Raw genomic sequence first — 21,887 nt, 5'->3', positions numbered from 1 at the left:
GCGCCCCGAGCGCTGCTGCGGCCCGGCCCGGCCCGCGGGGCTCCGGCTGCCCTCCCGGCCCGCTCCCTGCCCGCTGCCCCCGCCCCGAGGGTTGGCCTTCGGGCGCTGCTGCTGCTGCATCATCGCGCCCTCTCTCCGGTCGCCTTTTAATCCCACGTGCCTCATCTCATGAGGAGCCAGCTCCGTGCCCAGCGCTGGCGTGCTCCGGCTCTGTTATTTAGTGTGTCCCCCCCCGCCCGCTGTGCCTGCCTGGCAGGTACCACACCATTCCCGACTGGGGAGGAGAATCAAGTCTCTTATTTGTAGTAGGAAATTCAGTCTCTGCTAAAACATTGAAATTGCTGTGGAGTTGCTGTTTATGCAGATTCTGGCTTTTATGGAAACACCTGTTTGTTGGGAAAAGGACCGAGGCAGTTGAGCAGCTGTCAGAAAATAATAGGCGCCTCTCAGCAGCGATCTGCACAAGCGAGGCAGTGTGTGCCCCGCTCACTTCAACTTGCTCCTTCTAATAATTATCCTGCAGAAATTATCCCAGATGATGGCCGCCGTTTGGCACAGGATAGTACTTGATAGTATGTGAGTCATTGCTCTGCTGTGAGAATAGTCTGCATGTGACAGTTATGTGGAGTATTTGTGCCCGACACTGAATTCATCTAACCGTTTGTACAATTCAATAACTAGATGTTACAGTTTTATTTTAGAAACATGAGATTTCTCTTGTTACTGCTTTTGGCAGGTGTGTCAGAGGATTTCACTGTGCCGAATGATTTCACTGTTTTGTTCGCCATGTGAAGACATTCACAAGCCATCTAGAAGCCTTTTCCACTTCAGTGCTTTATAACCCGGGCTCTGTAGATCTCAGTACATAGGAGAAGAATCTGGTAATGATGGTGAATTGCTTCTCTTGGCTATGATTTTATTTTTTGTTCCTTTTAAAGAAGGGTTTTATGCACTTTTGTTTTTATTTGTGGATACAGTAAAATTGGTGCTTTCAGCTTGAAGGTACACTGATTTGCTAATTGTTGTGCTTTCTTCTTTGTGTGTCTTGTCACTTGTCAGGCAATACATACACTTATTTTTATAAGTTTCTCCCTCTTTCCCTTTTGTCCATTTATTTGTGTAGCATCCATTTTCAGTTCTTTATTTGAGCAAAACATTTCAGGTGTTTCTGAAACAGTTGCTCCTCCCTCCTTACCCTAAGTTTGTGATCTCTACAATGGAAAGTCCAGGCCATGAAGTCAGCAGTGGCTAACAGCTTACTGGTAACAGTTAGTTACCAACCCAGCACATGCTGATTATCAAGTTAGTAATGAGTCTTCCTTTAAAAACATACCACTTAAAATTAAATAGAATATGCTATCTAGTGGCTGGACAAATAATACAGGATGATATATGTAGCTCTGAAATACTGCTTTGTGCCTAGATTAATTTCTCAGTGACAGCTGAATCCTGTTAATTTAGAAACTTGGTTGTTGTGGGCAAAACTGACTTGACATGGGAAATTTAATTTAATTTATTACTTGTTAACATAAACTTTTAATTACCTATTGGCTAGTGAGATACAAAGAAAACTATCACTTAAACAAACACCTGGGGATAACTCCTTTCCTCCCTTTCACTCCTTAACCCCTCAGGTTAAGCTCTGAACCTTGCACAAGGCAGTGGTAGTGCCGGAAGTTGGGGTTGGTACATGGAGGTTTCTTTCTACTGCTCATTCCTTTCCCATTTCTTCCCATGAGGGCCTCTCCACAGGTGTGTCCTTGTCACAGTTTGAGTACCTCCACAGGCCACAGTCCTGTCAGGGATGTCCTGGCTCTGATGTGTAGAGCCTCCTACCAAGAGTGCATCTCCAACCCCAGCGGTTGTCCCCTTCCCTGTGCCTTTTTTAGCACTGTCGTGCACCTCCTCCTGTGCTTTCTTTTGCATTTCTGCCACTGGCAGATCCTCCCTTACTTGAATAAGCTCGAGCAGAGGCACTGTGTGTTCATCTGATGAGTTGGAGGATGGCGAGTGGTGGGTTTATGGCTCCAGTTGGAACTGGCACATCAGCACAGGGCAGTTGATGGCCTCCTCCCCTGCTACCAAATCCTGCACTTTATCCCCGGTACAGCTGGTGTGCCAGTTGGGCAATGCTGGAAGAAAGGTCCTGTCCTTGCCTAATTAGTTGGAACTCCAACTTCCTTTCATAAACATAGAAATAAAACCAAAGTTCTCTCCTCTAGCTTGCTAAATAACACTTACCATTGTATTTGTTACTAACGAGTCCATCTCAGTAGCTGTGCAGCCTGGGTCAGGGACAGCTGGTTTCTGTCATTATCACATTCATACATGTTTTTGTAGTCCTTTTTTTTTTTTTTTTTTTTGGACTAAAAGTTTCTGAGTTACTTTTTCTCTGTTTTTCAGATCTGAAGGTGCTGTTTCTGCTGATACAAAGGTGGCAGCTCAAGTTGCTAGGGAAGGGTCAGAACTTTGTTCCACCAGCGTGAGTAGTCCTGTTCTTCTTAGAGATCATTTCACTTCCTTGTTGTTTTGTTTGTCCCACTCATTTAATGATTTTGATATCTCATCCCTCCTATCTTTTGGGCTGAATTGCTGCCACCTTGAGTTCCCTGTGGTATTGTGTGTGTTGGAAGAACATAGCGATGATATTTCATATTTGGGGGAATCGAGCCATCGTCTCTCAGTCCTTGGAAGATGGAATCTTGATAGAAAAGGGAATAATTGAGAATAGTCACAGAAGGCTTGGTAACAAAATGTTTCTTGGGCACTACATTGCTGTTGACAGCAGAGCCTGTGTGTGCACAGGACTGGATGCAGCTATGGTAAGGGCTGGCAAGAGTGATGATGGTGGTGAATGGTCAGTGCAGTACTGAATCCTGCTCTGCTGTAGCCCAGCATGCATGGTGCTTTGGGTGGGTATTAAGTCCCCGTAACATCTCCCTTCTCTCTCCCCAAGTACATATTGCTTCTAGCTGTTCGGAATATGTACTTGATGTTTAACTTAAAAATGCAGAAAGTTATGTAGTTTTTCTGAACCATTGCAGGGGGCAGAGTCCTTGGAGTGAAGAGGCTGTATATTGATACTGCTCTTAAGCAGACAAGAAATAAACCATTCTTCTTCCTCCTCAGGGCTTTCTATCCTACACTGTGCCTTAAACATGGAAACTGTAGAAATGAATAGTGTGTCCTTGAAACATCCTCGCTCTGAGGATGATGTGGCTAATGCAGATGAAATCAAAAGACAGAAGATCTTGGAGAAGTCTAAGACAGGGAATGACTCTGGGCAGAGTATTGAGACTGTAACAGAACCACCTGAGGACATGAAAAATGAAATGATTCCCAATGAGGAAAGTGAGGAGCAGGAAGAAGAAGAACTAGAGGACAGTGATGAAGATGGAGACCCAGAGAGCTTTGCAGACATGATGAAGCATGGACTGACAGAAAGCGATGTTGGCATAACTAAATTTGTTAGCTCTCATAAAGGGTTTTCTGGAATCTTAAAAGAGAGGTAACTCTTTGTCTTATTGTATATGTTAATTCCTTGTGTAATGCAGTTGTAGTTCTCCATTTTCCTTTTCTGATTCACAGGATGCAAATGGATTATGTGTGGCCACTAGGGAGGTTCATCGCTTTTTATCTAGTGCTGCAACTGAAAGAAAGGTTTAATTTGGGACTTTTCTAGATTGAGGGTTGTTTTTGTTTATTTTCCTGTCAAGTGGAGCTCTGAAGAAGGAAGCTGTTCATAAGTAGAAATACATGATTACACTGACCTTTGCTGTTTGCCTTGTGCCCTGGCAGCAGCATGCAGCATACAGCATACATAAAACCTTATGCAGTACACCCACTTTTTGTACCACTCCTCACTGCTGATACTAGATGCACTGGAGAACAGCATCAAAACCATCCCTCTTTGGTTCTTCTTTGCTTTGCCCTGACTATTTTGTGCTAATGTCTTTAAACAATTTTTTTACCAAATGGTCCATTAGGCTTTAAATTATTATCTGATCAGTTCTAATGTCATTTGCAAAACATAAAAGGGAATTCTGTAATTCAGGGTGCAGAAGTTGTTATATATACACATTATATATTTAGTGAAATATTTGGGTTTTAGTAACTTTTTTCTTTATGAAGCTTCTAGGTTTTTAAATTAAAGAACATCTTTGAATAAAACAGAATGCACATACAAAACTCTCTGAAGTGGGAATCATTGTTTCCTGGCCTTAGCAAAGCATTTAAGGATGCTTTGTTTACATGCTGAAAAGTCCCCGTTTTTAAATAGTGGCTTAATATATAGGTCATTTTACATAATAAAATGATATGTACATATTATGTACATATTTAATCTTTATGTGTGGAGCACTAAGCAGCTAGCATAATCCTTCACTAGGGAACACAGTCTATGCTGAATCTTCTGGGAAATCTGCCAGTTTTGATTGGCCAAAGGTAGCTGGATGGTAGAAAATTCGTGGGCTTATGGTTATTTTTTGATCCTAGTTTATAACACCTATTATTAAATCAGTCCTGGCATTTTTATGGTACTAGTCACTAGTATGTCTAGACAGCTACAGAGAGTAAGAGAGAGGACACATAACGCTCCTCAGGAAAGAATTCTACCAGTATGATGTAGGCTGCACAGAGGGATGGCAAACAGGGGCTTGGGGAAGGTACAGTAGAAACATTCCCATGGTGAAGTTTCATTCGTCTTTCAACATTCATAGAATAAGGATTGTTTTTCTTTTTTCCATTGCAAGCAAATGCTACTTAAAAATCATGTTTTTATTGCAGAACATAAATGACTCGATCAGAAATGTCCAGTTCTTTGTTGCTCTCATAGAGAATGCAGACTAACTTTATTTGAATGATCTCTATAACTGATTATATGAACAAAGCTGAATTCGTCCTGCCTTTCTTAGAGTAGCTAAAAAGTGGCACTTTATCCTGCAGGTTACTTGAAGCAATGGAGTTAATGCATTCATGTTCACACTGTGGCAATGCAGTAGAGTCTTAATTGTCAGTAGTGACTGGGATTGAGGATATGCATTACTGATCTCTGCAAGCTAGTGAGAAAATGACTCAGAATAACTACAGCAGGTGTTTGGTGGCGTGCAAAGAAGTCTGCTGTGTTTAGATGTGTGTTCTCATGGTATCCGTCTGAGGGGTGGAAATAGGTACAGCTTTCCCATGGTTTAGGTTTCTTTTATGTGAATTGACTTATGTGAATTCAGAATTCTTCAGTGAATTCTGCTAACAAACTGCTTCTTGGGAAAGGACTTCTTGTGATGCGGGATTTTTATTTTTATTAAAATGTAATGCATGTTTCTTCCTATCAGATACTCGGACTTTGTTGTCCATGAAATAGGCAAAGATGGACGTGTGAGCCATTTAGATGACTTTTCTGTTCCAGTGGATGATGAGGTAAATTTTGAGGTAAAAGATTTGGTAATGGTTATGCCTCTTAAAGCTCCTTGAGCAAGAACATTGGAAAACACAGAAAGTTGTTCCATGAGGGTTACTGGATTTTTTTTTTCCTCCTGAATATGCATTAGGACCCATCAGAAGAAACATTTACAGTTTTGTCAGATGAAGACAAGCAGCGTTTAGAGGAGCTCCAGCTTTTTAAGAATAAGGAAACTAGTGTTGCCATAGAGGTAAAATTAATAAATTATATGAACTTTGGGGGTGGGGGCAGAGGGAGTGAGTGGAAGGTACGTGCTTTCTAGTGCATGTAATCTGTAGGAGCAGTTTGAACAGGATGCAGGAGGCAATACCAAACTGTTTCCAGTTTAGAGTTTTAATCTGTAAAGTCTTACAGATGTACTCAAATTCATGCATTTGAGTTGTCATTTTGATTTTGGTGGTATTGAACACAGAACTTAAATGCAGGTTTTAATTCCTGCTTGCAATATTTTGGTTTTCTGTCTAGTATTGTTTTATAGAGTAACAAGGTTTAAATAAAACATCCATGGTGATGAAACACTGTTTTCAAGGTCAGTGTTTAGTGATTTAATAGAAAAGAAGATAAATATGGTCTTCTGTAACAAGAAAGATAAGAAGGTACAAAATGAAGTTAAAACCTTAGTATTTTTAAACATCCAAATATTCCATGTACTTGAAGAATAACTGTTGAGCTAAATTTGGGACACAAAGATGAGTAGGATTAGATCTGGTAGTTTCAAATAAGCATTCACACACCAAATAATCTTATCTAGCTATTTTTTTTTCCTTTAAAGCATACAGAAAAAATTTGTTTTGCCACAGTTTCTTTAGAAGAGGGAATTTTATTAAGTGCAGAAGACAGGAATAAATCTTGAGAGTTTTCTTCTGTGAGTGTTGAGACCGAAGTTTGCAACAGAGTTATTTATTATTTTTCAAACTAATTTTAAGTAGACAAGACTTTTAAAAGTATACCTATTCAGTATTTATTGTTATTTGGTAGGTTTTCTTTAAGCATGCAAAATTTAACTCCAGGAGAATCCTTCCCTTTTTGTATTAATTTATTTGGTTTCTGCATCTATGTGTGTTAACACAGGTAGTTGAAGATACCAAAGAAAAAAGAACAGTCATCCACCAGGCTGTGAAGTCCTTGTTTCCAGGACTGGAGACTAAAACAGAAGATAGAGATGGAAAGAAATACATTATTGCTTATCATGCTGCTGGGAAAAAAGCCCTGGCAAGTGAGTTTCAGTATCACAGCAGTTGGGTAAAGTAAATGCTAAAATTATCCTGAAAACAAGAATTGTTAGTAAGTACTTCAAGTGGAGCATATTTCTTATGTAGTCTGGCTTTGCTTTTTCCTTGTTGCAACTGATGCTGTGCATCTAAAATGACTAGGAACACAAGAAACGTTTCAAATTCAAATTTCTACTTGTTTTTCTTTCCAAATAATTAATCCAGTACAACCATGTCAGAAGTGAGAACATCTCCTGCTATTTCATAGGAATAGGCAAAAGGCGCTTTATTTTCAGTATTTTTTGAACTTAGGTTTCATGAACTTACCTGGATGTTTAAGTTTGCAGTGGGAGTACGAGGTTGTAGTTGGAACGTGCACATTACACTGACAGTCGGTGTAATTCTCAATGACTTGAATAGAGACAAACACCTGTTTGTTTTCCCAAAGTTATAGTTTTACATAAACATAGTATATTTACCATGATCTCTAAGACTACCTCTGTTTCCAAGGTTAATTATATTTGCAGAAATATGTCTTTATTAATTATAAATCACATTTACTCTTTTGGAATAGTCAAAGTAATGAAGGATTTTCAAAATTAAGTACTATCCACCTTAATCTTGCAAATACTGTTTTGGTTACTGGGGATAAATTAATGTGTTCTACAATTTTTAACGTTACTACTAATTTGTTGTTGTTGTAAGTTTAGAGGATTAACACCTTTTGTTAAATGTGCACCATTCTGCTTGTAGATAATGTTTGGTTTAAATCGGTTGCTTTCCTGTGTCATTTCAACCTACTACAAATGACAGTATGTAAATCTAATCCTTTGATTTTAAAGATGAAGGAGAAAAGATAAGGAGATAGAAAAGTTTAAAATTGGAAACAAAATCATATCCATATTCAATTTAGTTATTTTTTTAAGGCTTGTTCTGTGCAACTATGGGAATGTTGTACTTTTATGGGTCCATTTATAATGTGTTTGTATCTTACTTGACCGTGTTTAGAAAACGTGTATGTTTGCATGCTTTATGCATGGAGTATGGATACTTACCAGCACAAAATTCTCCTAAGCCAGTTTTGTTCTCTGTTGATTTGTAACAGTTTTACCTCCACCATTTCCTTCTGCTGCTTCTCTTCTTTAACCATTGTTACAGTCAAGTGGTTGGTGTTAAGCTGACCAGTCTGATTTAAGAGATACTGTATGAAAGAATTCAAGTATTTGAAATATGCTGAAAAGAATGTAGTGGTGTGTCTCTAGGATTAAAACACTATCTGGAGCACCATCTTGTGATGCAGAGAAGCATCCTCTATCTAAACCTGGATTCCTGAGCTGTGGATGCTTCGGACACCTGTGCATGTTGGTGGAGATGTGTGCAGTTTCAGTGAGTGTGTGTAAATGTTTATGGATGTAAGATTGAAGAGTGCAAGTTCTTTTTAGCCAGGATTATATTTATCTTTTGTGTTTACATAGCCACAAATACGTCTTAGTCCTGAGTGGGCTCCCCAGGCAAGAAATATTTCAGAAGTGTAGAATTTTCGAATATTAGCTGAAATATCTGATTACTTCTGTTGATAATGTAAAAGGTTCCCAAACATGCTTCCTAAAATGTAAAATCAGAAGCTGCTTGGTGTCTATAGTAAGTTTACACCCAAAATACTTAAAATACTGTCTTACTAAGTTGTCAGTAAACTGTTGTTTCATCGTTGTCCACAAATTAAGTTTGTTGCATCTCCGATTGAAGCTTTCCATATGTTCACTGTTTCCCTCTGCACGATTCCATTGCATAACTGTCTAAATTGCTGTCATCCACCACCTAACTATTGGATGCTCCCTGAAGCATAAATAATCCCATAACCATAAACCTGCATGTTCACCTCTAAAAACACTTTGACAGTCTAAAAATTAAATGCTACTCTTTTGTGCTCTTTATGCTCTGCATTGGGACAGAGGTCAGAACTGCAACAGGTAAGAGATGTTGACATTTCATGCTAACAAAAATGAAATGCCAACCATTATGACCTCCTAAATAGCAACAGGACTGGCCAAACTAGGAACAATTCCTTAACAATCCCTACACAAAAATAATACTTAAAATTCCCTGAAACAGCCAAGCACTGGGCTTGTTCTACCTCTTTTTTTTTAGTGCAGTATAGGCAGTAGTCGTTTGGTGCAGAGAAAGTCTGCCAGTAATAAGGGATGTGAATTACCAGTTTTGACAGTACTGTTTGACAACTGTGGTAAATTTTCCATAGATTTCAGTAAGCCAGGCCTTTGCCCTTCAGCCTATATTTCAGACACTACTATCTGTCTTTATACAACTTTAAAAGTATATATCATACATCCTGATATTAAAAATGAGCTTCCAGCCCTCAAGTTTCAGCAAAAGGTTTGGAAAAAGGGCTTGGAAATATAGATTTACTGTCAAAAATGTAGCATGACTGAAACACAGCAATAAGGACTGCAAACTGTCCTGTTGGTCCATCTACCCAGTCGAATACTTTGAAGTATTGGGTGAGGAATGGTTAAATATCAGGACTGTAGCTGCCCCCTCTGTTGGATAGGCACATGGCTGTGATGCCAAAGCATGAGGAGCCCATTGATATGCATAGTATCTATAGAATCCTTGTAGTCTAGACCAGATTAGGGCTCACTTTTTTAAGTGTGTTGAAATGACCGAGTGATGATGAATTAGTTCAACTTAAAGAAAGATTCCAGCTGGAGAAGGCTTTCCTTGTGAATTGAGCTCAGTCTTTCCCCTCTTCCCTGCTAATTGCCAAGAGCTTCATGGAGGAGGACGTTGCTCTTCCAGCTGACTGCAGGTTTCATTGATAGTGTTTAAGAGCAGTGGTGGCTCAGAAGGGGAGACCAGCAGAGGTGTGAGGTCTCTTAACAGGCTTTGGACCATACTGCTCCATTTAGGACCTAGGAAACTCTGTGGGAAGAGGGTTTTGCTTAGAAACTGATGCTGCAAGGCAAGTGGTGCAGTAATTCTAACTGATTGAAAACTCTACAAATAGCATTTTACACTGCAGCATCCAAAATTATTTTTGCAGAAGTGTGTGTATGGATGCCAGCTTCTCAAAAAAAAAAAAAAAAAAGAAAAGGAAGAATTAAACATATTTAGTGTCTGGGGGGGATATCTGGGCTTTATCAAACTAATGTGAACAAAAAGAGCAAAATTTCTCAAGAAGTTCCTGCATTGGTGTTTATATATTGAAATAGGGCTTGCTTTTTCAGTTAGCTTTTGCTGTTTTGAAAGATGCTTGTACCCTTTTTGTACAAAACTAGGAAAGCTTGCTTTGTGGTTGCCAAGAGATAAGAGACTTCTTATGTAAAACAAAACAGATTCTTAGTTTGTTCTTATAAAGCAAAGAATTGATTAAGCACCTCAAAATTGGTTGCTAAACCTGTGTAGAATCAGTCCCCCTTCCCAGTAATGCCATTAACGGTGGGTTATTATAAAAGGAAAGTTTTTTTTCTCTGGAGGCTTTATTGTGTGACAGAAGCTTGACAAATCATCGACAGTTTTCTTCTCTGAAAAGTGCCAAATAATTGCACAGAATTGTACATCAGTTGTTAGTCTGTGGGAGCTGAAGTTCTCACCCTCCGGCCTTCTCTAGGCACGGCACAGTATCAGACTTGTTAGTGTCTCTCTTGTGCCATTATCTCTCTCCCATAGGATTAAAAAAAAGAAATCACCTTACAGTAATCTTTTGAGTGTACTTTTTTTAGGCTTTTGTAGAGATGCGATTCATGCTTTTGCGTGAGACATAGAAAAAATCCTACAGAAATCAAGAATATGTCCATACTATAAATAATAATTGTAGTCTTCCTACAAACAGGCTTCCAATGGTCCTCAACTATTAATTACAGAAGGCACTAGATGAAATGTGGAGTGGCTGCTACTGCTGAAAATCAGTGTAATGATAATGTTTTTAAGAAATTTAATCAGGTGATATGGCAGTTAAATGACTAGGATATATTTTTAGATAATTTCATGACAAAGGAAGTGTTGCTATTTCATTCAGGATTTTCTAGGTGACAGAACTGATTAAAGAGAAGTTTACAGCCCACTGGAAGGGGAGGTATTTTTCATTGTGCTTTACAGCTTTTGCTGTCAGTAATTAACTCTTTTCATTTTTTTTTTAAAGCAGATGGAAATTAGCAGAGATTGGCTCTTGTATATTTGTTTTAAACGCAGCTGCAATGGCAAATATATTAATTACTTTTTTAAAAAAATGACACTAACCTTTTTGCTTTTAAAGATCCAAGAAAACACTCTTGGCCAAAATCTAGGGGAAGCTACTGCCATTTTGTACTGTACAAGGAGAACAAGGACACTATGGATGCCATTAATGTCCTATCCAAATTTTTAAGGTAAGGCTGATGTTTATGCCAGTCTGGCAGCCCTGTATGTTTGATGTTACTGTAAATGTTATGCTTCAGAATTATGTAAGAGCAACACAAGTGATTGCTATTGCCTAATTTTTAGACAGTGTTTAAAATAAAAAGTTATTTTAGAATGTCAAATTTGAAACTGAAAGGTTTTGTAGGGAGGTGAGAATGGAACAAAGTGAGCCTAAGAATTTTAAAAGACTACTCGGCTGCTTCAGTGGAAAAAGCCCACAATTGATGTTGGCTGATCTGAGAGAGGCTTGGCAGCTCAAAACCTCAATATGTGTAACCTGAATTAAAAGCCAGTTTTTTTCCAGTTTGTGAATTTATGCAAGTATGTTATGAACCTGTTAGATATTGTTGTGATAATATGCTGATCAGTTCCCAAGCAGTTACACTTGATAAACTGTTGTTCTGTGTATTAATTTCTCCATGGCAACACAGGCTTAGTTCCTTTCACCCCATCAAGTGCAGAAACAAAAAGATTGGCCAAGGCGTGACATGAACACAGTGAATTGCAGAGGAAGGGCAATTTTAAAATTGGGTCAGTTCAGTGATCTACTGGTAGGGAAACTTCTCCACTTCTCTTCTCCTTTTCCCTTGGCCTCTTCCTGCCCAAAAATAAATGTTTGTAATCTAGATTATAACCGTTATGCTACTTAGTATTTGTATTTGAGAACAGAATGGCAGGAGCATAGTTAGGTAGAAAACTGTGTGTAATGGCAATCCTGCTACCCCCTGGTGCCCATAGCTGGAATAACTGGAAATACTCCTTGTGTAACACAGGCTATGAAGTCCAAAGTGAAAAAGAAATTTTCCTCTCAAGGAAATAAATGGATCAAATTTTAAATGAACTTCTCATACTCTCACATAATGTGCAGGCATAGTATTCAAACAGAGATGTTGTTAGAAGTTTAGGGAAGAAGTGGACATGAATTTTTTTTTAGTGAAGTTAGTGGTGGCTGTGCATTTGTACATTAAGTGAATGTATACAAAGAAGTACTTCAAAGCTCATATTTTGAAAGCACTGTTGTGGTAAAAGTGAATTTGTCTACATATCATTAAAACAGAAGTTTCCCTTTGTTTTATGTACTCATAGATGAGACTAGAAAATGTCCCACATCTGTCAAATTGTAGCCTAGTTCTGGGGAATGTAGGTATATTTTTATTATAGAAGATTAATAATTCTAGGTAATTATGCTAAAAATTATGTTTGATCTGTTGCTGTTTTAATATACATAATATCTGTTACTGTTGCTTTTAAGAGTGAAGCCAAACATATTTTCCTACATGGGAACTAAAGATAAAAGGGCTATAACTGTTCAAGAGATCGCTGTTCTCAGGTAAGTAAAAGTATACTCTGGAGTATGTGCACTGCTGCTGTGACAGCTTGGATATCTTGCTAAATACCTTAAAGACTCAGTGAACAAATGGCAGTTTCGGGTCCTGAATACCTGTAAAACACAGGTATTAATGAAGATGCCATAATTCTTTTTTGTTCCATGGTGATCATCAGTATTTTCCGAATCATAGGCTGGATATGTGTGTTTACTGAAGCAGTGGGACACATTGCCTGTGTGCTCTCATGCTGCATGGATCCCATGCAACAGCAGAAAAGCAGAATGACATGGTGAAAATTATGTCCCATTTCTTTCCTGACTTTTGTTTCCCCCTTTCTCCAGCTGGAATCCTATTTTCTTTCTCACTGAACTCTCTGAACAGCTCCAGAGAAGGCTAAACCACTGCCTTTGCTCATCTGTGAGTAGCCAGAAGGGCAAAAAATTAGGAGGAACTTTTCCTATCTAAACCTATTCCCTTAAGTCACCTACTAAGAGAAAATAAAATTTATGTTGTCATATTCCAAGATAATTATATGGTTTCTGGACACTTTAAATAAGCATTACACCCATAACTGAGAATGACAGATGTCTCCCAGTCATATATTACAATATCAGTTTAGCAAGTTGGAATATTCTGCCTGCACTACTATTTACAACTTTTTGAAAACCACGTTCAAGTGAGGAATTCTGTGGTTTGAGAGCCAGAAGTTTGATCAAATCCTTGTTAAAAGGAGGGAATCCACTACTTAATTGTTGATATATTTCCTCTTGATGTTTTGGACATGCATATATTTGCACACGTAAAAGGAGATGCTAATCTGTGAATCGTGAGAAACCCCTGATTCTTGTTGCTGCAAGGCAGGTTTGCAAAGTGATGACAGATAACCAAACCTGTGGTGTAGCCATCTCAGGTGCTGTTCTGTTTACTTTTTAACATGATCACTTTAAATATTGTGCCCAAGAGCTCCAGTGTGGAGCAAGCATGGACTGGGGGGAGTGTATTGATGTGTGGTGTCTGTTCAGTAGTGCCACAGCACCCGACTCTCCCGAACAGGACAGGAGATATTGCCAGCTAATCAGCCCCCTCTGAGCTTAGTATGCTGGCCATGCTAGTTCATAAACTCTTCTATACTGGTATAAATTGTAGCAGAAGAGTCCAAGAGCAGCTCAGTAATGCAAAGAACAGCATATGCTTCCAAAAATACTAGCAACAAAAACAACGGATATCAGTGACAGATTGGATTCCATGTTCCTTCATCTGCATTAAGTGTACACAGTGGCTAATTTTACTTGACTCTGTGTTGGTGACTTAGGTAACTGGAGCTGATACTGCGCTAACAGCATTCATGGAGCAGTTAATCAGATAAAGCAGAGTTCAGCTTGTGGGGTGCACTATGCGTTGATATTGCAACATACTTTTTTTGGAGTTCATGTTGTAACATAGATGTGAAAAGACAGTGCTATTTTCTCTTGTATGAGTAACCTTAAGAACTACCTGATATTTTCTTTCAGCTGTTTCATTAAAATATTTTTAAGAGGCAGCAGTAGAAAACTGGGGAAATGGGGCTCGCTGCTTTTTGGTTTGTAATGCTAGCATTTCTGTATTTATCTGCTTTTCTAAGCATAGGTTGGTCACTGTTTTCTGTTTCTTTTCAGAATCACTGCACAAAGACTTGCTCATTTGAATAAATGTTTGATGAACTTCAAATTAGGAAATTTCAGTTACAAGAACCATCCACTGAAATTAGGAGAATTGCAAGGGAACCATTTCACTGTTGTTCTCAGGTACTATGTTAGTATGTTTTAAGACAGTTCTGTTAGAATTTTTTTTCTTTAAATAGCTAAGAGATATCAGTGCAACTTGGGTTACAAAACAGAAATCCTATTGGCAGGAGTCTGTTGAATTTGATATATGCTATATAATATTGATGTTAAGCTTTAATATTATGAGCATCACAAAATAGCATAAGCTCTTAATAATCTGTCTTTAACTTTTTTAATACTAGAAACATAACAGGAACCGATGACCAGATAGAGCAAGCAATGCACTCTCTCAGGGAAATTGGATTTATTAATTACTATGGAATGCAAAGATTTGGAACCACAGCTGTTCCTACTTATCAGATTGGCAGGTATGTGCTGCCTTCATTCCCCTTCTTTTCTGTTTTTTTAAAATTTTATTCTTATCCCTATCCCTGTGTAACTTAACGTATTTTTGGGAATGTTTTTCTGGCATATTGCACATACCAGTTTTAATTTTAGATTCAAGAAAGATCTGTTTTCTGAACATGCTTCAGCAGTTATCTTGCATAAGAGCACTACTTTTAATATTGCATAAGTCTGAACACGAATACTTATTTTTTTGATAAGTTGGTAAATCTCCTTAAAATATATTTAGTTAGATCTTAATACACTTTCCTGTTTGAATCTTAGAGCTATTCTACAGAACAATTGGAATGAAGTAATGGATTTGATATTAAAACCACGACCAGGAGGTAAGGACTGAAAAATGATACATCAAGTGTTTCTGCCTCTTCTCCTCCAAGAATTGTATATTCAGGAAAAACGCTTTTAGATTTTGATCCTTAATTTGGAAAGACATTTGTGAGGACAGCTTTGCACCTGCTAAACTTGAGGCAGTTTAGCAATGGAGAAGCAATCTTCAGACTTTGCCTTTCTGCTTATCTTTTCCTTGCTGTGCAGTTTCTTGCAGTGGGGGTGAAAAGGGGCCTGAATACTTACAGAGTCTGCTCAGACTCCGTGTGAAGCCTTCCGACCTCAAGTGTTCTATGATTCTGTTCATTTCTGTAATTACTGTGACTGAAACTTTAATTTTTCAACTGTTTTAACAAAAGGTGAGATGGATGCTTTTTTGGTGTGTAGTTAAAATATTTTTATTTTACATTCTCATTCTAGCTGAAAAGGGATACTTAGTAAAATGCAGAGAGGAATGGGCAAAGACTAAAGATCCAGCAGCTGCCCTCAAGAAACTACCTGTAAAAAGGTGCGTGGAAGGGCAGCTTCTACGTGGACTCTTAAAGTATGGAATGAAGAACATAATCTCTGCATTTGGCATAGTGAGTGTGAAAGTGCTGGGGGGTATTTACTTCCATAAACATTCTTTTGGTGGTATCATGATGAATTTGAAATAGACTCATAGATGCTTGATGAATGCCAAGTTAAGTTTAAAATCCTGCCTTTTTGGTTGCAGTACTGCTGCACGGTAACTGATGACATCTGTAATTAATGTATGCATAATAAGCTTTCCAGCATATACAACAATCTTCCTGGTATGTTGGAAGCAATACAGTTATACTTAGTAACCTTACACTTAGTAAATATATAGTAGGGATCTGAGAACCGTGCAAAAGTTCAGTTTCAGTGTTGTTCTGTTGCTTTAAAAGTATAAATCAAACTGATTCTGGGCTAATGAATCAGCCTGGTCTAGAGGTGATGGATTCACTTGTCACTTTCAAGTGCTGTAATCAAGGTGAAGTCTTTAGAGAAAATACCCCATCACCAGCAAAGTACTGGGCCCATTGTAGGAGACAAGGAATAATTTCTTGTTTATGAAGAAGATAATTAGAATAACACTGGGCTTTCACAGCTGTAAAGTTCACTTAAGATTTCAAGAGGCTGAGTATGAATTCAGTGTTTTATAATAGCCCCATGTGTTTGATCAGCTGTTGAATAATAAAAAAAAAGTGTGGAGTTTTTTTCTAAATTTAAGCACAATTCTTTTTTGTACAGATTTCAAATGTATAAAAGCATTATTTCTTCACATACACTTTTCCCAAATAATGAACAAAAATCAAATCTGTATACCAAGAAATTGTGTTAGTCTTGTTGCTGGATAAAGTAACATTTTAAATATATACCTTTTTGGTTATGATCATGAGAAAAAACTTAAAAATACATCTTTCTAGTGTTTCGCTTTTTTTTTCTTTACTTCTAGATACCAAGAAATAATCGTTTAATGTATATTCATAGCTACCAGAGTTATGTGTGGAATAATATGGTGAGCAAGAGAATAGAAGAATATGGGCTTAGAGCTGTACCAGGAGATCTCATACTTAAAGGAGGTAAAATCAGACAAAGCCGGTGATGCTGTGTAGTTTAAATTCCTGTGAAAACAAGGCACATAGCAAATGTTTGTCTGATACAGCTTACATAATTTCTCTCTCTCCCATTTTGGCCCAGTGATATCTGAATTTGTTGGCCTTTTTTAATCAAATTTTACAAGGAATTGGAAGTTAGGTATTGCACTTCCATGAGCTGTTGGTTTCCTCATTTTTCCAAATAACTGGACAGGGAAGAGAGACGACAGAGGACTGATTATTCTCAAGAATGACCTCAAACCTAGTTAGGATATGAAGAAGTATGAAAGGATGTTATGAATGTTTTAGCCATAAAAGCTTTTGATTGCATTTGTATCTTTGTAAAGCAGAAGCTTCACTCAGTTAAAACTTTCTTCACTTGGATTTGCTCTGGCACTTCCCACAGTATTTCTCCTTTATGTATGCCTGATGCCTGTAAGGGGTCTGTTCCTCTAACACTCCTTACTTACTTCATTCAGCTTTAAGCCAGGCTGTGATTCTGCCAGTAACTGTGACAGCCTTGAAGGCTGTTACTTCTTTTCTTGGAAATGTTGTCTATTAAGTGGAGATAAAAGATGGTAGTTATCCTTCTCATAGTAAGTTTATTTCAATCAAAAGGTTTGTTTTAAATTTAGCTAATGTTAACTGTCACAGACATCCATACTGGTAATTTGTTGTTTTTCTGTCCTGCCTGTAGCCACAGCTGTTCATATTGAAGAAGGAGATGTGGATAACTACACTATCCACGATGTAGTGATGCCATTGCCTGGATTTGATGTTATTTATCCAAAGCATAAAAGTAAGTCTGACTGTTAACTGATATATTTACTTGGAAATTGTAAGTGTACTTTAAGATTGTTCTTTAAAAGAAGAGGAGATATATACAGCCTTGGTGACCGTTAAAACAGTATACTATTTCAGATCTCTGATACATTACTGTCAGCCTTTTGTTGCTGCCAGGTCACTCTGTTTAGTCTGCTTCCCAGATGACTGTCAGCAGAATTGCTCCCTAGCCTATACCACTGCAAGGAGTTAATCAGACTCAGGTACAGGACTTTGTCCTTACTGAATTTCATGAGGTTCCTCTTGGCCCATTCCTCTAGCACACCTAGGTCCCTCTGAAGGGCAGTTCTGTCTTTTCATGTATCAAGTGCCATCCCAGCTTGGCTTTATCCACAGACTTGTTGGGGTGAATTCCAGCTCCTCTCCATGTATGCTGATAACAGTGTTTAACAGGACATATTCCAGTTCCTTGAGGAACTCTGCTTCTAGGTAGAGCTTAAACCCATAGTGACTATCTTTTGACATGATGAGCCAGACAGTTCTTATCCACACAGCAGTCCACCCACTGTAACATTCTAACCTTGGATACAAGGATGCTGTGGGAATATGTTGACAGCCTTGCTAAAGGCAACAGTCACTGCTCTCCCCTCATTCACAGGTGTAGTAATTTCATCATAGAAGGCAGTAAGTTTGGTGTTTTGGGGTTTTTTTGTTTTTTTCTTCCTTTTTCTCCCTTTGTTAAAACCACACTCATGTGCCCAGAGGGATTTAGCTCCATTATTTTTCCCCAGGGACCAGAGTGAGTCAGACTGGTCTGTAATTCCCTAGATCATCCTCCCTGCTCTTTCTGAAACTGAGTGCAACACTTGGTTTTCTGCAGTTGCCTGGTGTTCATGATCTTTCACAGATAATAGAGGAAAGGGTTACCATGACATGAGCCAGCTCTCTCAGCTTGCATCTTCTCCCACTACCAGTAGTCCCTCTCTTTCTTGAACCTTGCCTCTAGGAAGAGAGGCCTGGGAGACCTTGCTGATCAAGGCTGAGGCAAAAAGACCACTGACACCATCAGCCTTAGGTCTGTCACTAGACCAGCTGCCCCTGTTAACAGCAGGGCAACATTTTCCTGGTTGTCTTCTTTCATTCCTTGTGTTGCAGCTTAACTCATGTTGTTCTTGATGTGTGTTGCTGATTTCAACTCTAGCTGAGCTTTGACTTTCCTAACACCATCCCAATGTGCCTGGACAACGCTGGTATATTCCTTCTTTGTAGCTGGATCTAGCTTTCAGCTACTGTGTGTATCCTTATAGGTTAGTCGTTAGTTCCTTCTTTAGCCAAACCAGTCTCCCAATATGTTTTCCTCAATATTGGGTTGAACTGCTCTTGTGTTGGGTTGTCAAATTGTCAACTCAGTCCACTCTACTGCTTTTTCAAAGGGAGAGTAACAGGTAGTCTGGCCCTTTGTTTTTTGGGTTTTTTTTCCATATGCCTGAGATTAGTCTAATTGAAGTCTAGGTAATTGTAAAGCATGCATGAGATGGCAATAAAGTGTCAATGAAATATTTTGTAAATTTTGTTTTCAGCTGAAAGTTTAATTTGATAAGATATTTTCTTGGTTATTGCCTCTACTAATCAGGGTGTAGAAGCAAACATTGTAGAGAATAAGATTTGCAGTAATTTTAAACTTCTGTGTAACATTTGTCCCATATATGCTGAAAACTACTAAACACAAGGGAAGGAATGACCCATGAAAACAGGCTGTTTCAATTGGCCACACTATGCTCTGTCCTATTAAATACTTTCCTCTCTTGCAGTTGGCGAGGCCTACAAGGAAATGCTCGTAGCTGACAATCTTGATATCAACAACATGAGGCATAAGATCAGAGATTACTCACTTTCTGGAGCATACAGAAAGATTATCATTCGACCTCAGAATGTCAGTTGGTGAGTAGGAGGATAAAGGAAATTACACTTGAATTGACAGCATAAGAGTTTATGTGAGATAGTGACTAAGTACAGAAAACCATGAGACTATTCCTTGGGACGTCTGTGTAAAGGAAGCATAGCTAGGGAGGAATCTCTCTGCATTTCCCTCGTGTTTTTAACGCAGTTGAAGTTGAACTATACTTTTATTTCTTCCTTGGTCCTCTGGTTCTGTGATAGATATCAAGACGTCTATCTAGTTGTTCGCTCTCCTTGCAAGGGCTTGAACACTTCATAGATAATTATTTATGTTGAAATGATGATAGATAATATTCCAAACAGAGTGTTTTTTGTAATCTTGCTATGAGAAAGTTGGTCTCCAATTACCTGTCAATCACTTAAACTTACTAAATTGCTGTTGTTAGAGATACAACCTAGTTGTTACATGGCAACTGAATAAATACCTTTTAAACAGGTACAAATGTGTAGAAAGACTTGATCACAGATGCACAGAAAAAATATAGAGGGTTTAGGAGGGAGATCAAACAAATGTTTATACACTTGAAACATCACTGCTAATTAAGATAAAGCTTATCTACTTCCCAGTTATTCTTTGAGCCTTGTCGTTACATATGGAATAGGGACATATGGAAAAATTCCATGCATATGGGATTTCTGTTAAATGAATGGCAGAATATGTTTAAGCACTCTCTAGGTGTAGATGACTGTATTTAAAGGCTTCGCTTCTCTTAAGTTCTCATAGTGTTGACACCATTCTTACCTTCTTGTACAGTTGTAAATCCTGACAGCCCACGAGGAAAAACAGATGAGTTATGCAAAGAAACTTCTCACTAATTTATTTTTTTATAGTCTTCATCAGACAGAGGCATCTTCTACATAAAGCTTTACTAGTTATTGTGCCATAAACGCCAACTCCATTTCAGTTTTAACTTCCAAATTGGAATAATAATAAATAGTATTATTATAATAAATATACATTTATATAAAATACCACATGTTATCCTAAATAATTAATAATAATAATAAACATTATGTATATTATAAAGGGAGGTTGTTGCATATGATGATCCCAAAATCCCATTATTTACTACGGATTTGGATAAACTGGAAGGAAAACCATTACCAGTTCTCCCTACAGGTGAGTTGATTTTTGCTAAACAGTAGTTTGATCTGGCTGTTGCTTTCAACTGCTACGTATTGAAAGGTCTTTTAAGGAAGAGCTTGCATTTAACTAGACTGTTAAGCAGTGGCATTAACGATCTCCAAAGCCAGCTGTCTAAATAAGGGCCCTTATTTCCCAAGGGTGCAAGCCATTCTTCCAGCAGTTTGTATTGACTGTTACATTGTCTTATAGGGATCTGTAAAATCAAGGAAATGCTGAGCAGTGAATGTCTGCAACTTGCAAAGGTGGAATTAAGCCACAAATTGTCTGTACAGTTGAGCTTGTATTATTTGTCCTGAACACAAGAGATTACTCAAATACTTAACTCTGGTCACAAAATGTTTTTACACTGCTTTCCAGAAAAGAGAAGAGAGGCTAGGAATTCAGTTTTGAAAGAACAAATGTTTGCTTTTAAAACAAAGAAAACTCTTATGTTATAAAGATGTTGTTTTATGAAATTTCAGTGTGGATTGTAAATAGGAATGTGAGGATGGTGGTTGTTCTGCTTTATGGGTTGGGGGATTGGTTGTGTCTGGTTTAGACGGCTTCCAGAATAAGCACTGCATAAGCCCTTAACAACTTTTTCTTGCTTTGTGTCTTCTCTTACACCTTATGATAGATGGTAAATTCAGGGCACTAAAGATGGAGTTCTCCCTTCCCCCGTCTACTTACGCTACCATGGCGATTCGGGAAGTTTTGAAAATGGACACAAGCATAAAGAACCAAACACAACTGAATACTACCTGGTTGCGCTGAATGAACTGCAAAATGACTTTAACATAAGTAAAGTGATTTCTTATTTACATGTTCTGTACAAATCCTTAAAGATTGACAGTAAGAGATTTGTATTTTTTTAAGTTTTTTTAGTGCTAGCATTTAACTTCAGTAGTCATTTGCAAGATGGTGGCTGTAATATAATATAGATCTTAGAGAATGGTGCTTTTTACTGAATGAGTAAGCTGCTTGAGCTGTAACATGGGTGCATCTTTAGAAATGGGTTTTTAATAGCATCAGACCTGGAAGAATGTTTAGCTTGCTTTCTTTTGGCGAGCACTGAATGTTTTAATCAGTTCAGCACACCTTGAAACCTCTTCAAATACACCGAATTACAGCTGAGGAAGATGAGTTACAACAAAATGAAGATACTGATGAACACAGGTGTCGCAGGAATCTTTGCTGGTAGCACTTGCACTGACGCAGTAGAGGATTCTGTTAGCGAGGCTTTTTGCGTGCTGTAAAGGTGTGTACAGCTGTTTTAAATAGTCGGGACTTTCCATCGAGAAAATACTTGTATTTTCCAGCGGATACCTGTACCAAAGAACAGGTACTGAAAATAAATTAACCTGAAAGCCCGAGCGTGTATCATTAAATGCCTCCCTTGCACCCGTCCCTGCCCTTGGCTTCCCTCACGGGCAGGAAACCGGCGGCGGCTCCGTCCCTCGGGCGCGGGGCCGCGCCTGCGCACCGGCACCGCGCGGCGCTGACGCGGCGGGGG

General features: G+C 38.4%; 1 protein-coding gene across 5 annotated transcripts in view; it reads left to right on the top strand.

Annotated features, from left to right (window-relative positions):
* The window catches only part of PUS7 (pseudouridine synthase 7), a 22,420-nt gene extending 675 nt beyond the window's left edge, over positions 1 to 21,745 (top strand). Inside the window, exons 1-19 of one of the 5 annotated variants that reach the window (XM_027639874.1) lie at positions 146 to 256; positions 737 to 881; positions 2,404 to 2,482; positions 3,130 to 3,508; positions 5,331 to 5,427; positions 5,547 to 5,648; positions 6,530 to 6,674; positions 8,622 to 8,639; positions 10,940 to 11,051; positions 12,335 to 12,412; positions 14,066 to 14,194; positions 14,416 to 14,541; positions 14,843 to 14,904; positions 15,326 to 15,486; positions 16,365 to 16,491; positions 17,204 to 17,305; positions 19,101 to 19,230; positions 20,277 to 20,368; positions 21,012 to 21,745. In XM_027639874.1, coding sequence (XP_027495675.1) covers positions 3,159 to 3,508; positions 5,331 to 5,427; positions 5,547 to 5,648; positions 6,530 to 6,674; positions 8,622 to 8,639; positions 10,940 to 11,051; positions 12,335 to 12,412; positions 14,066 to 14,194; positions 14,416 to 14,541; positions 14,843 to 14,904; positions 15,326 to 15,486; positions 16,365 to 16,491; positions 17,204 to 17,305; positions 19,101 to 19,230; positions 20,277 to 20,368; positions 21,012 to 21,148 — 1,968 coding nt within the window. In that variant the 5' untranslated portion in view covers positions 146 to 256; positions 737 to 881; positions 2,404 to 2,482; positions 3,130 to 3,158 and the 3' untranslated portion in view covers positions 21,149 to 21,745. Of the gene's footprint in view, positions 1 to 145; positions 257 to 736; positions 882 to 2,403; positions 2,483 to 3,129; positions 3,509 to 5,330; positions 5,428 to 5,546; positions 5,649 to 6,529; positions 6,675 to 8,621; positions 8,640 to 10,939; positions 11,052 to 12,334; positions 12,413 to 14,065; positions 14,195 to 14,415; positions 14,542 to 14,842; positions 14,905 to 15,325; positions 15,487 to 16,364; positions 16,492 to 17,203; positions 17,306 to 19,100; positions 19,231 to 20,276; positions 20,369 to 21,011 lie in introns of those variants that run through there. The other 4 variants (XM_027639875.1, XM_027639872.1, XM_027639877.1 and 1 more) reach the window with 4 other exon arrangements.
* The last annotated feature ends 142 nt before the right edge of the window (positions 21,746 to 21,887 follow it).

The sequence above is a fragment of the Corapipo altera genome, unplaced genomic scaffold (genome assembly GCF_003945725.1).
Source record: "Corapipo altera isolate COAL_440 unplaced genomic scaffold, ASM394572v1 1b, whole genome shotgun sequence".
NCBI classification, from domain to species: domain Eukaryota; kingdom Metazoa; phylum Chordata; class Aves; order Passeriformes; family Pipridae; genus Corapipo; species Corapipo altera.
This window is presented reverse-complemented; position numbering and strand designations above follow the sequence as displayed.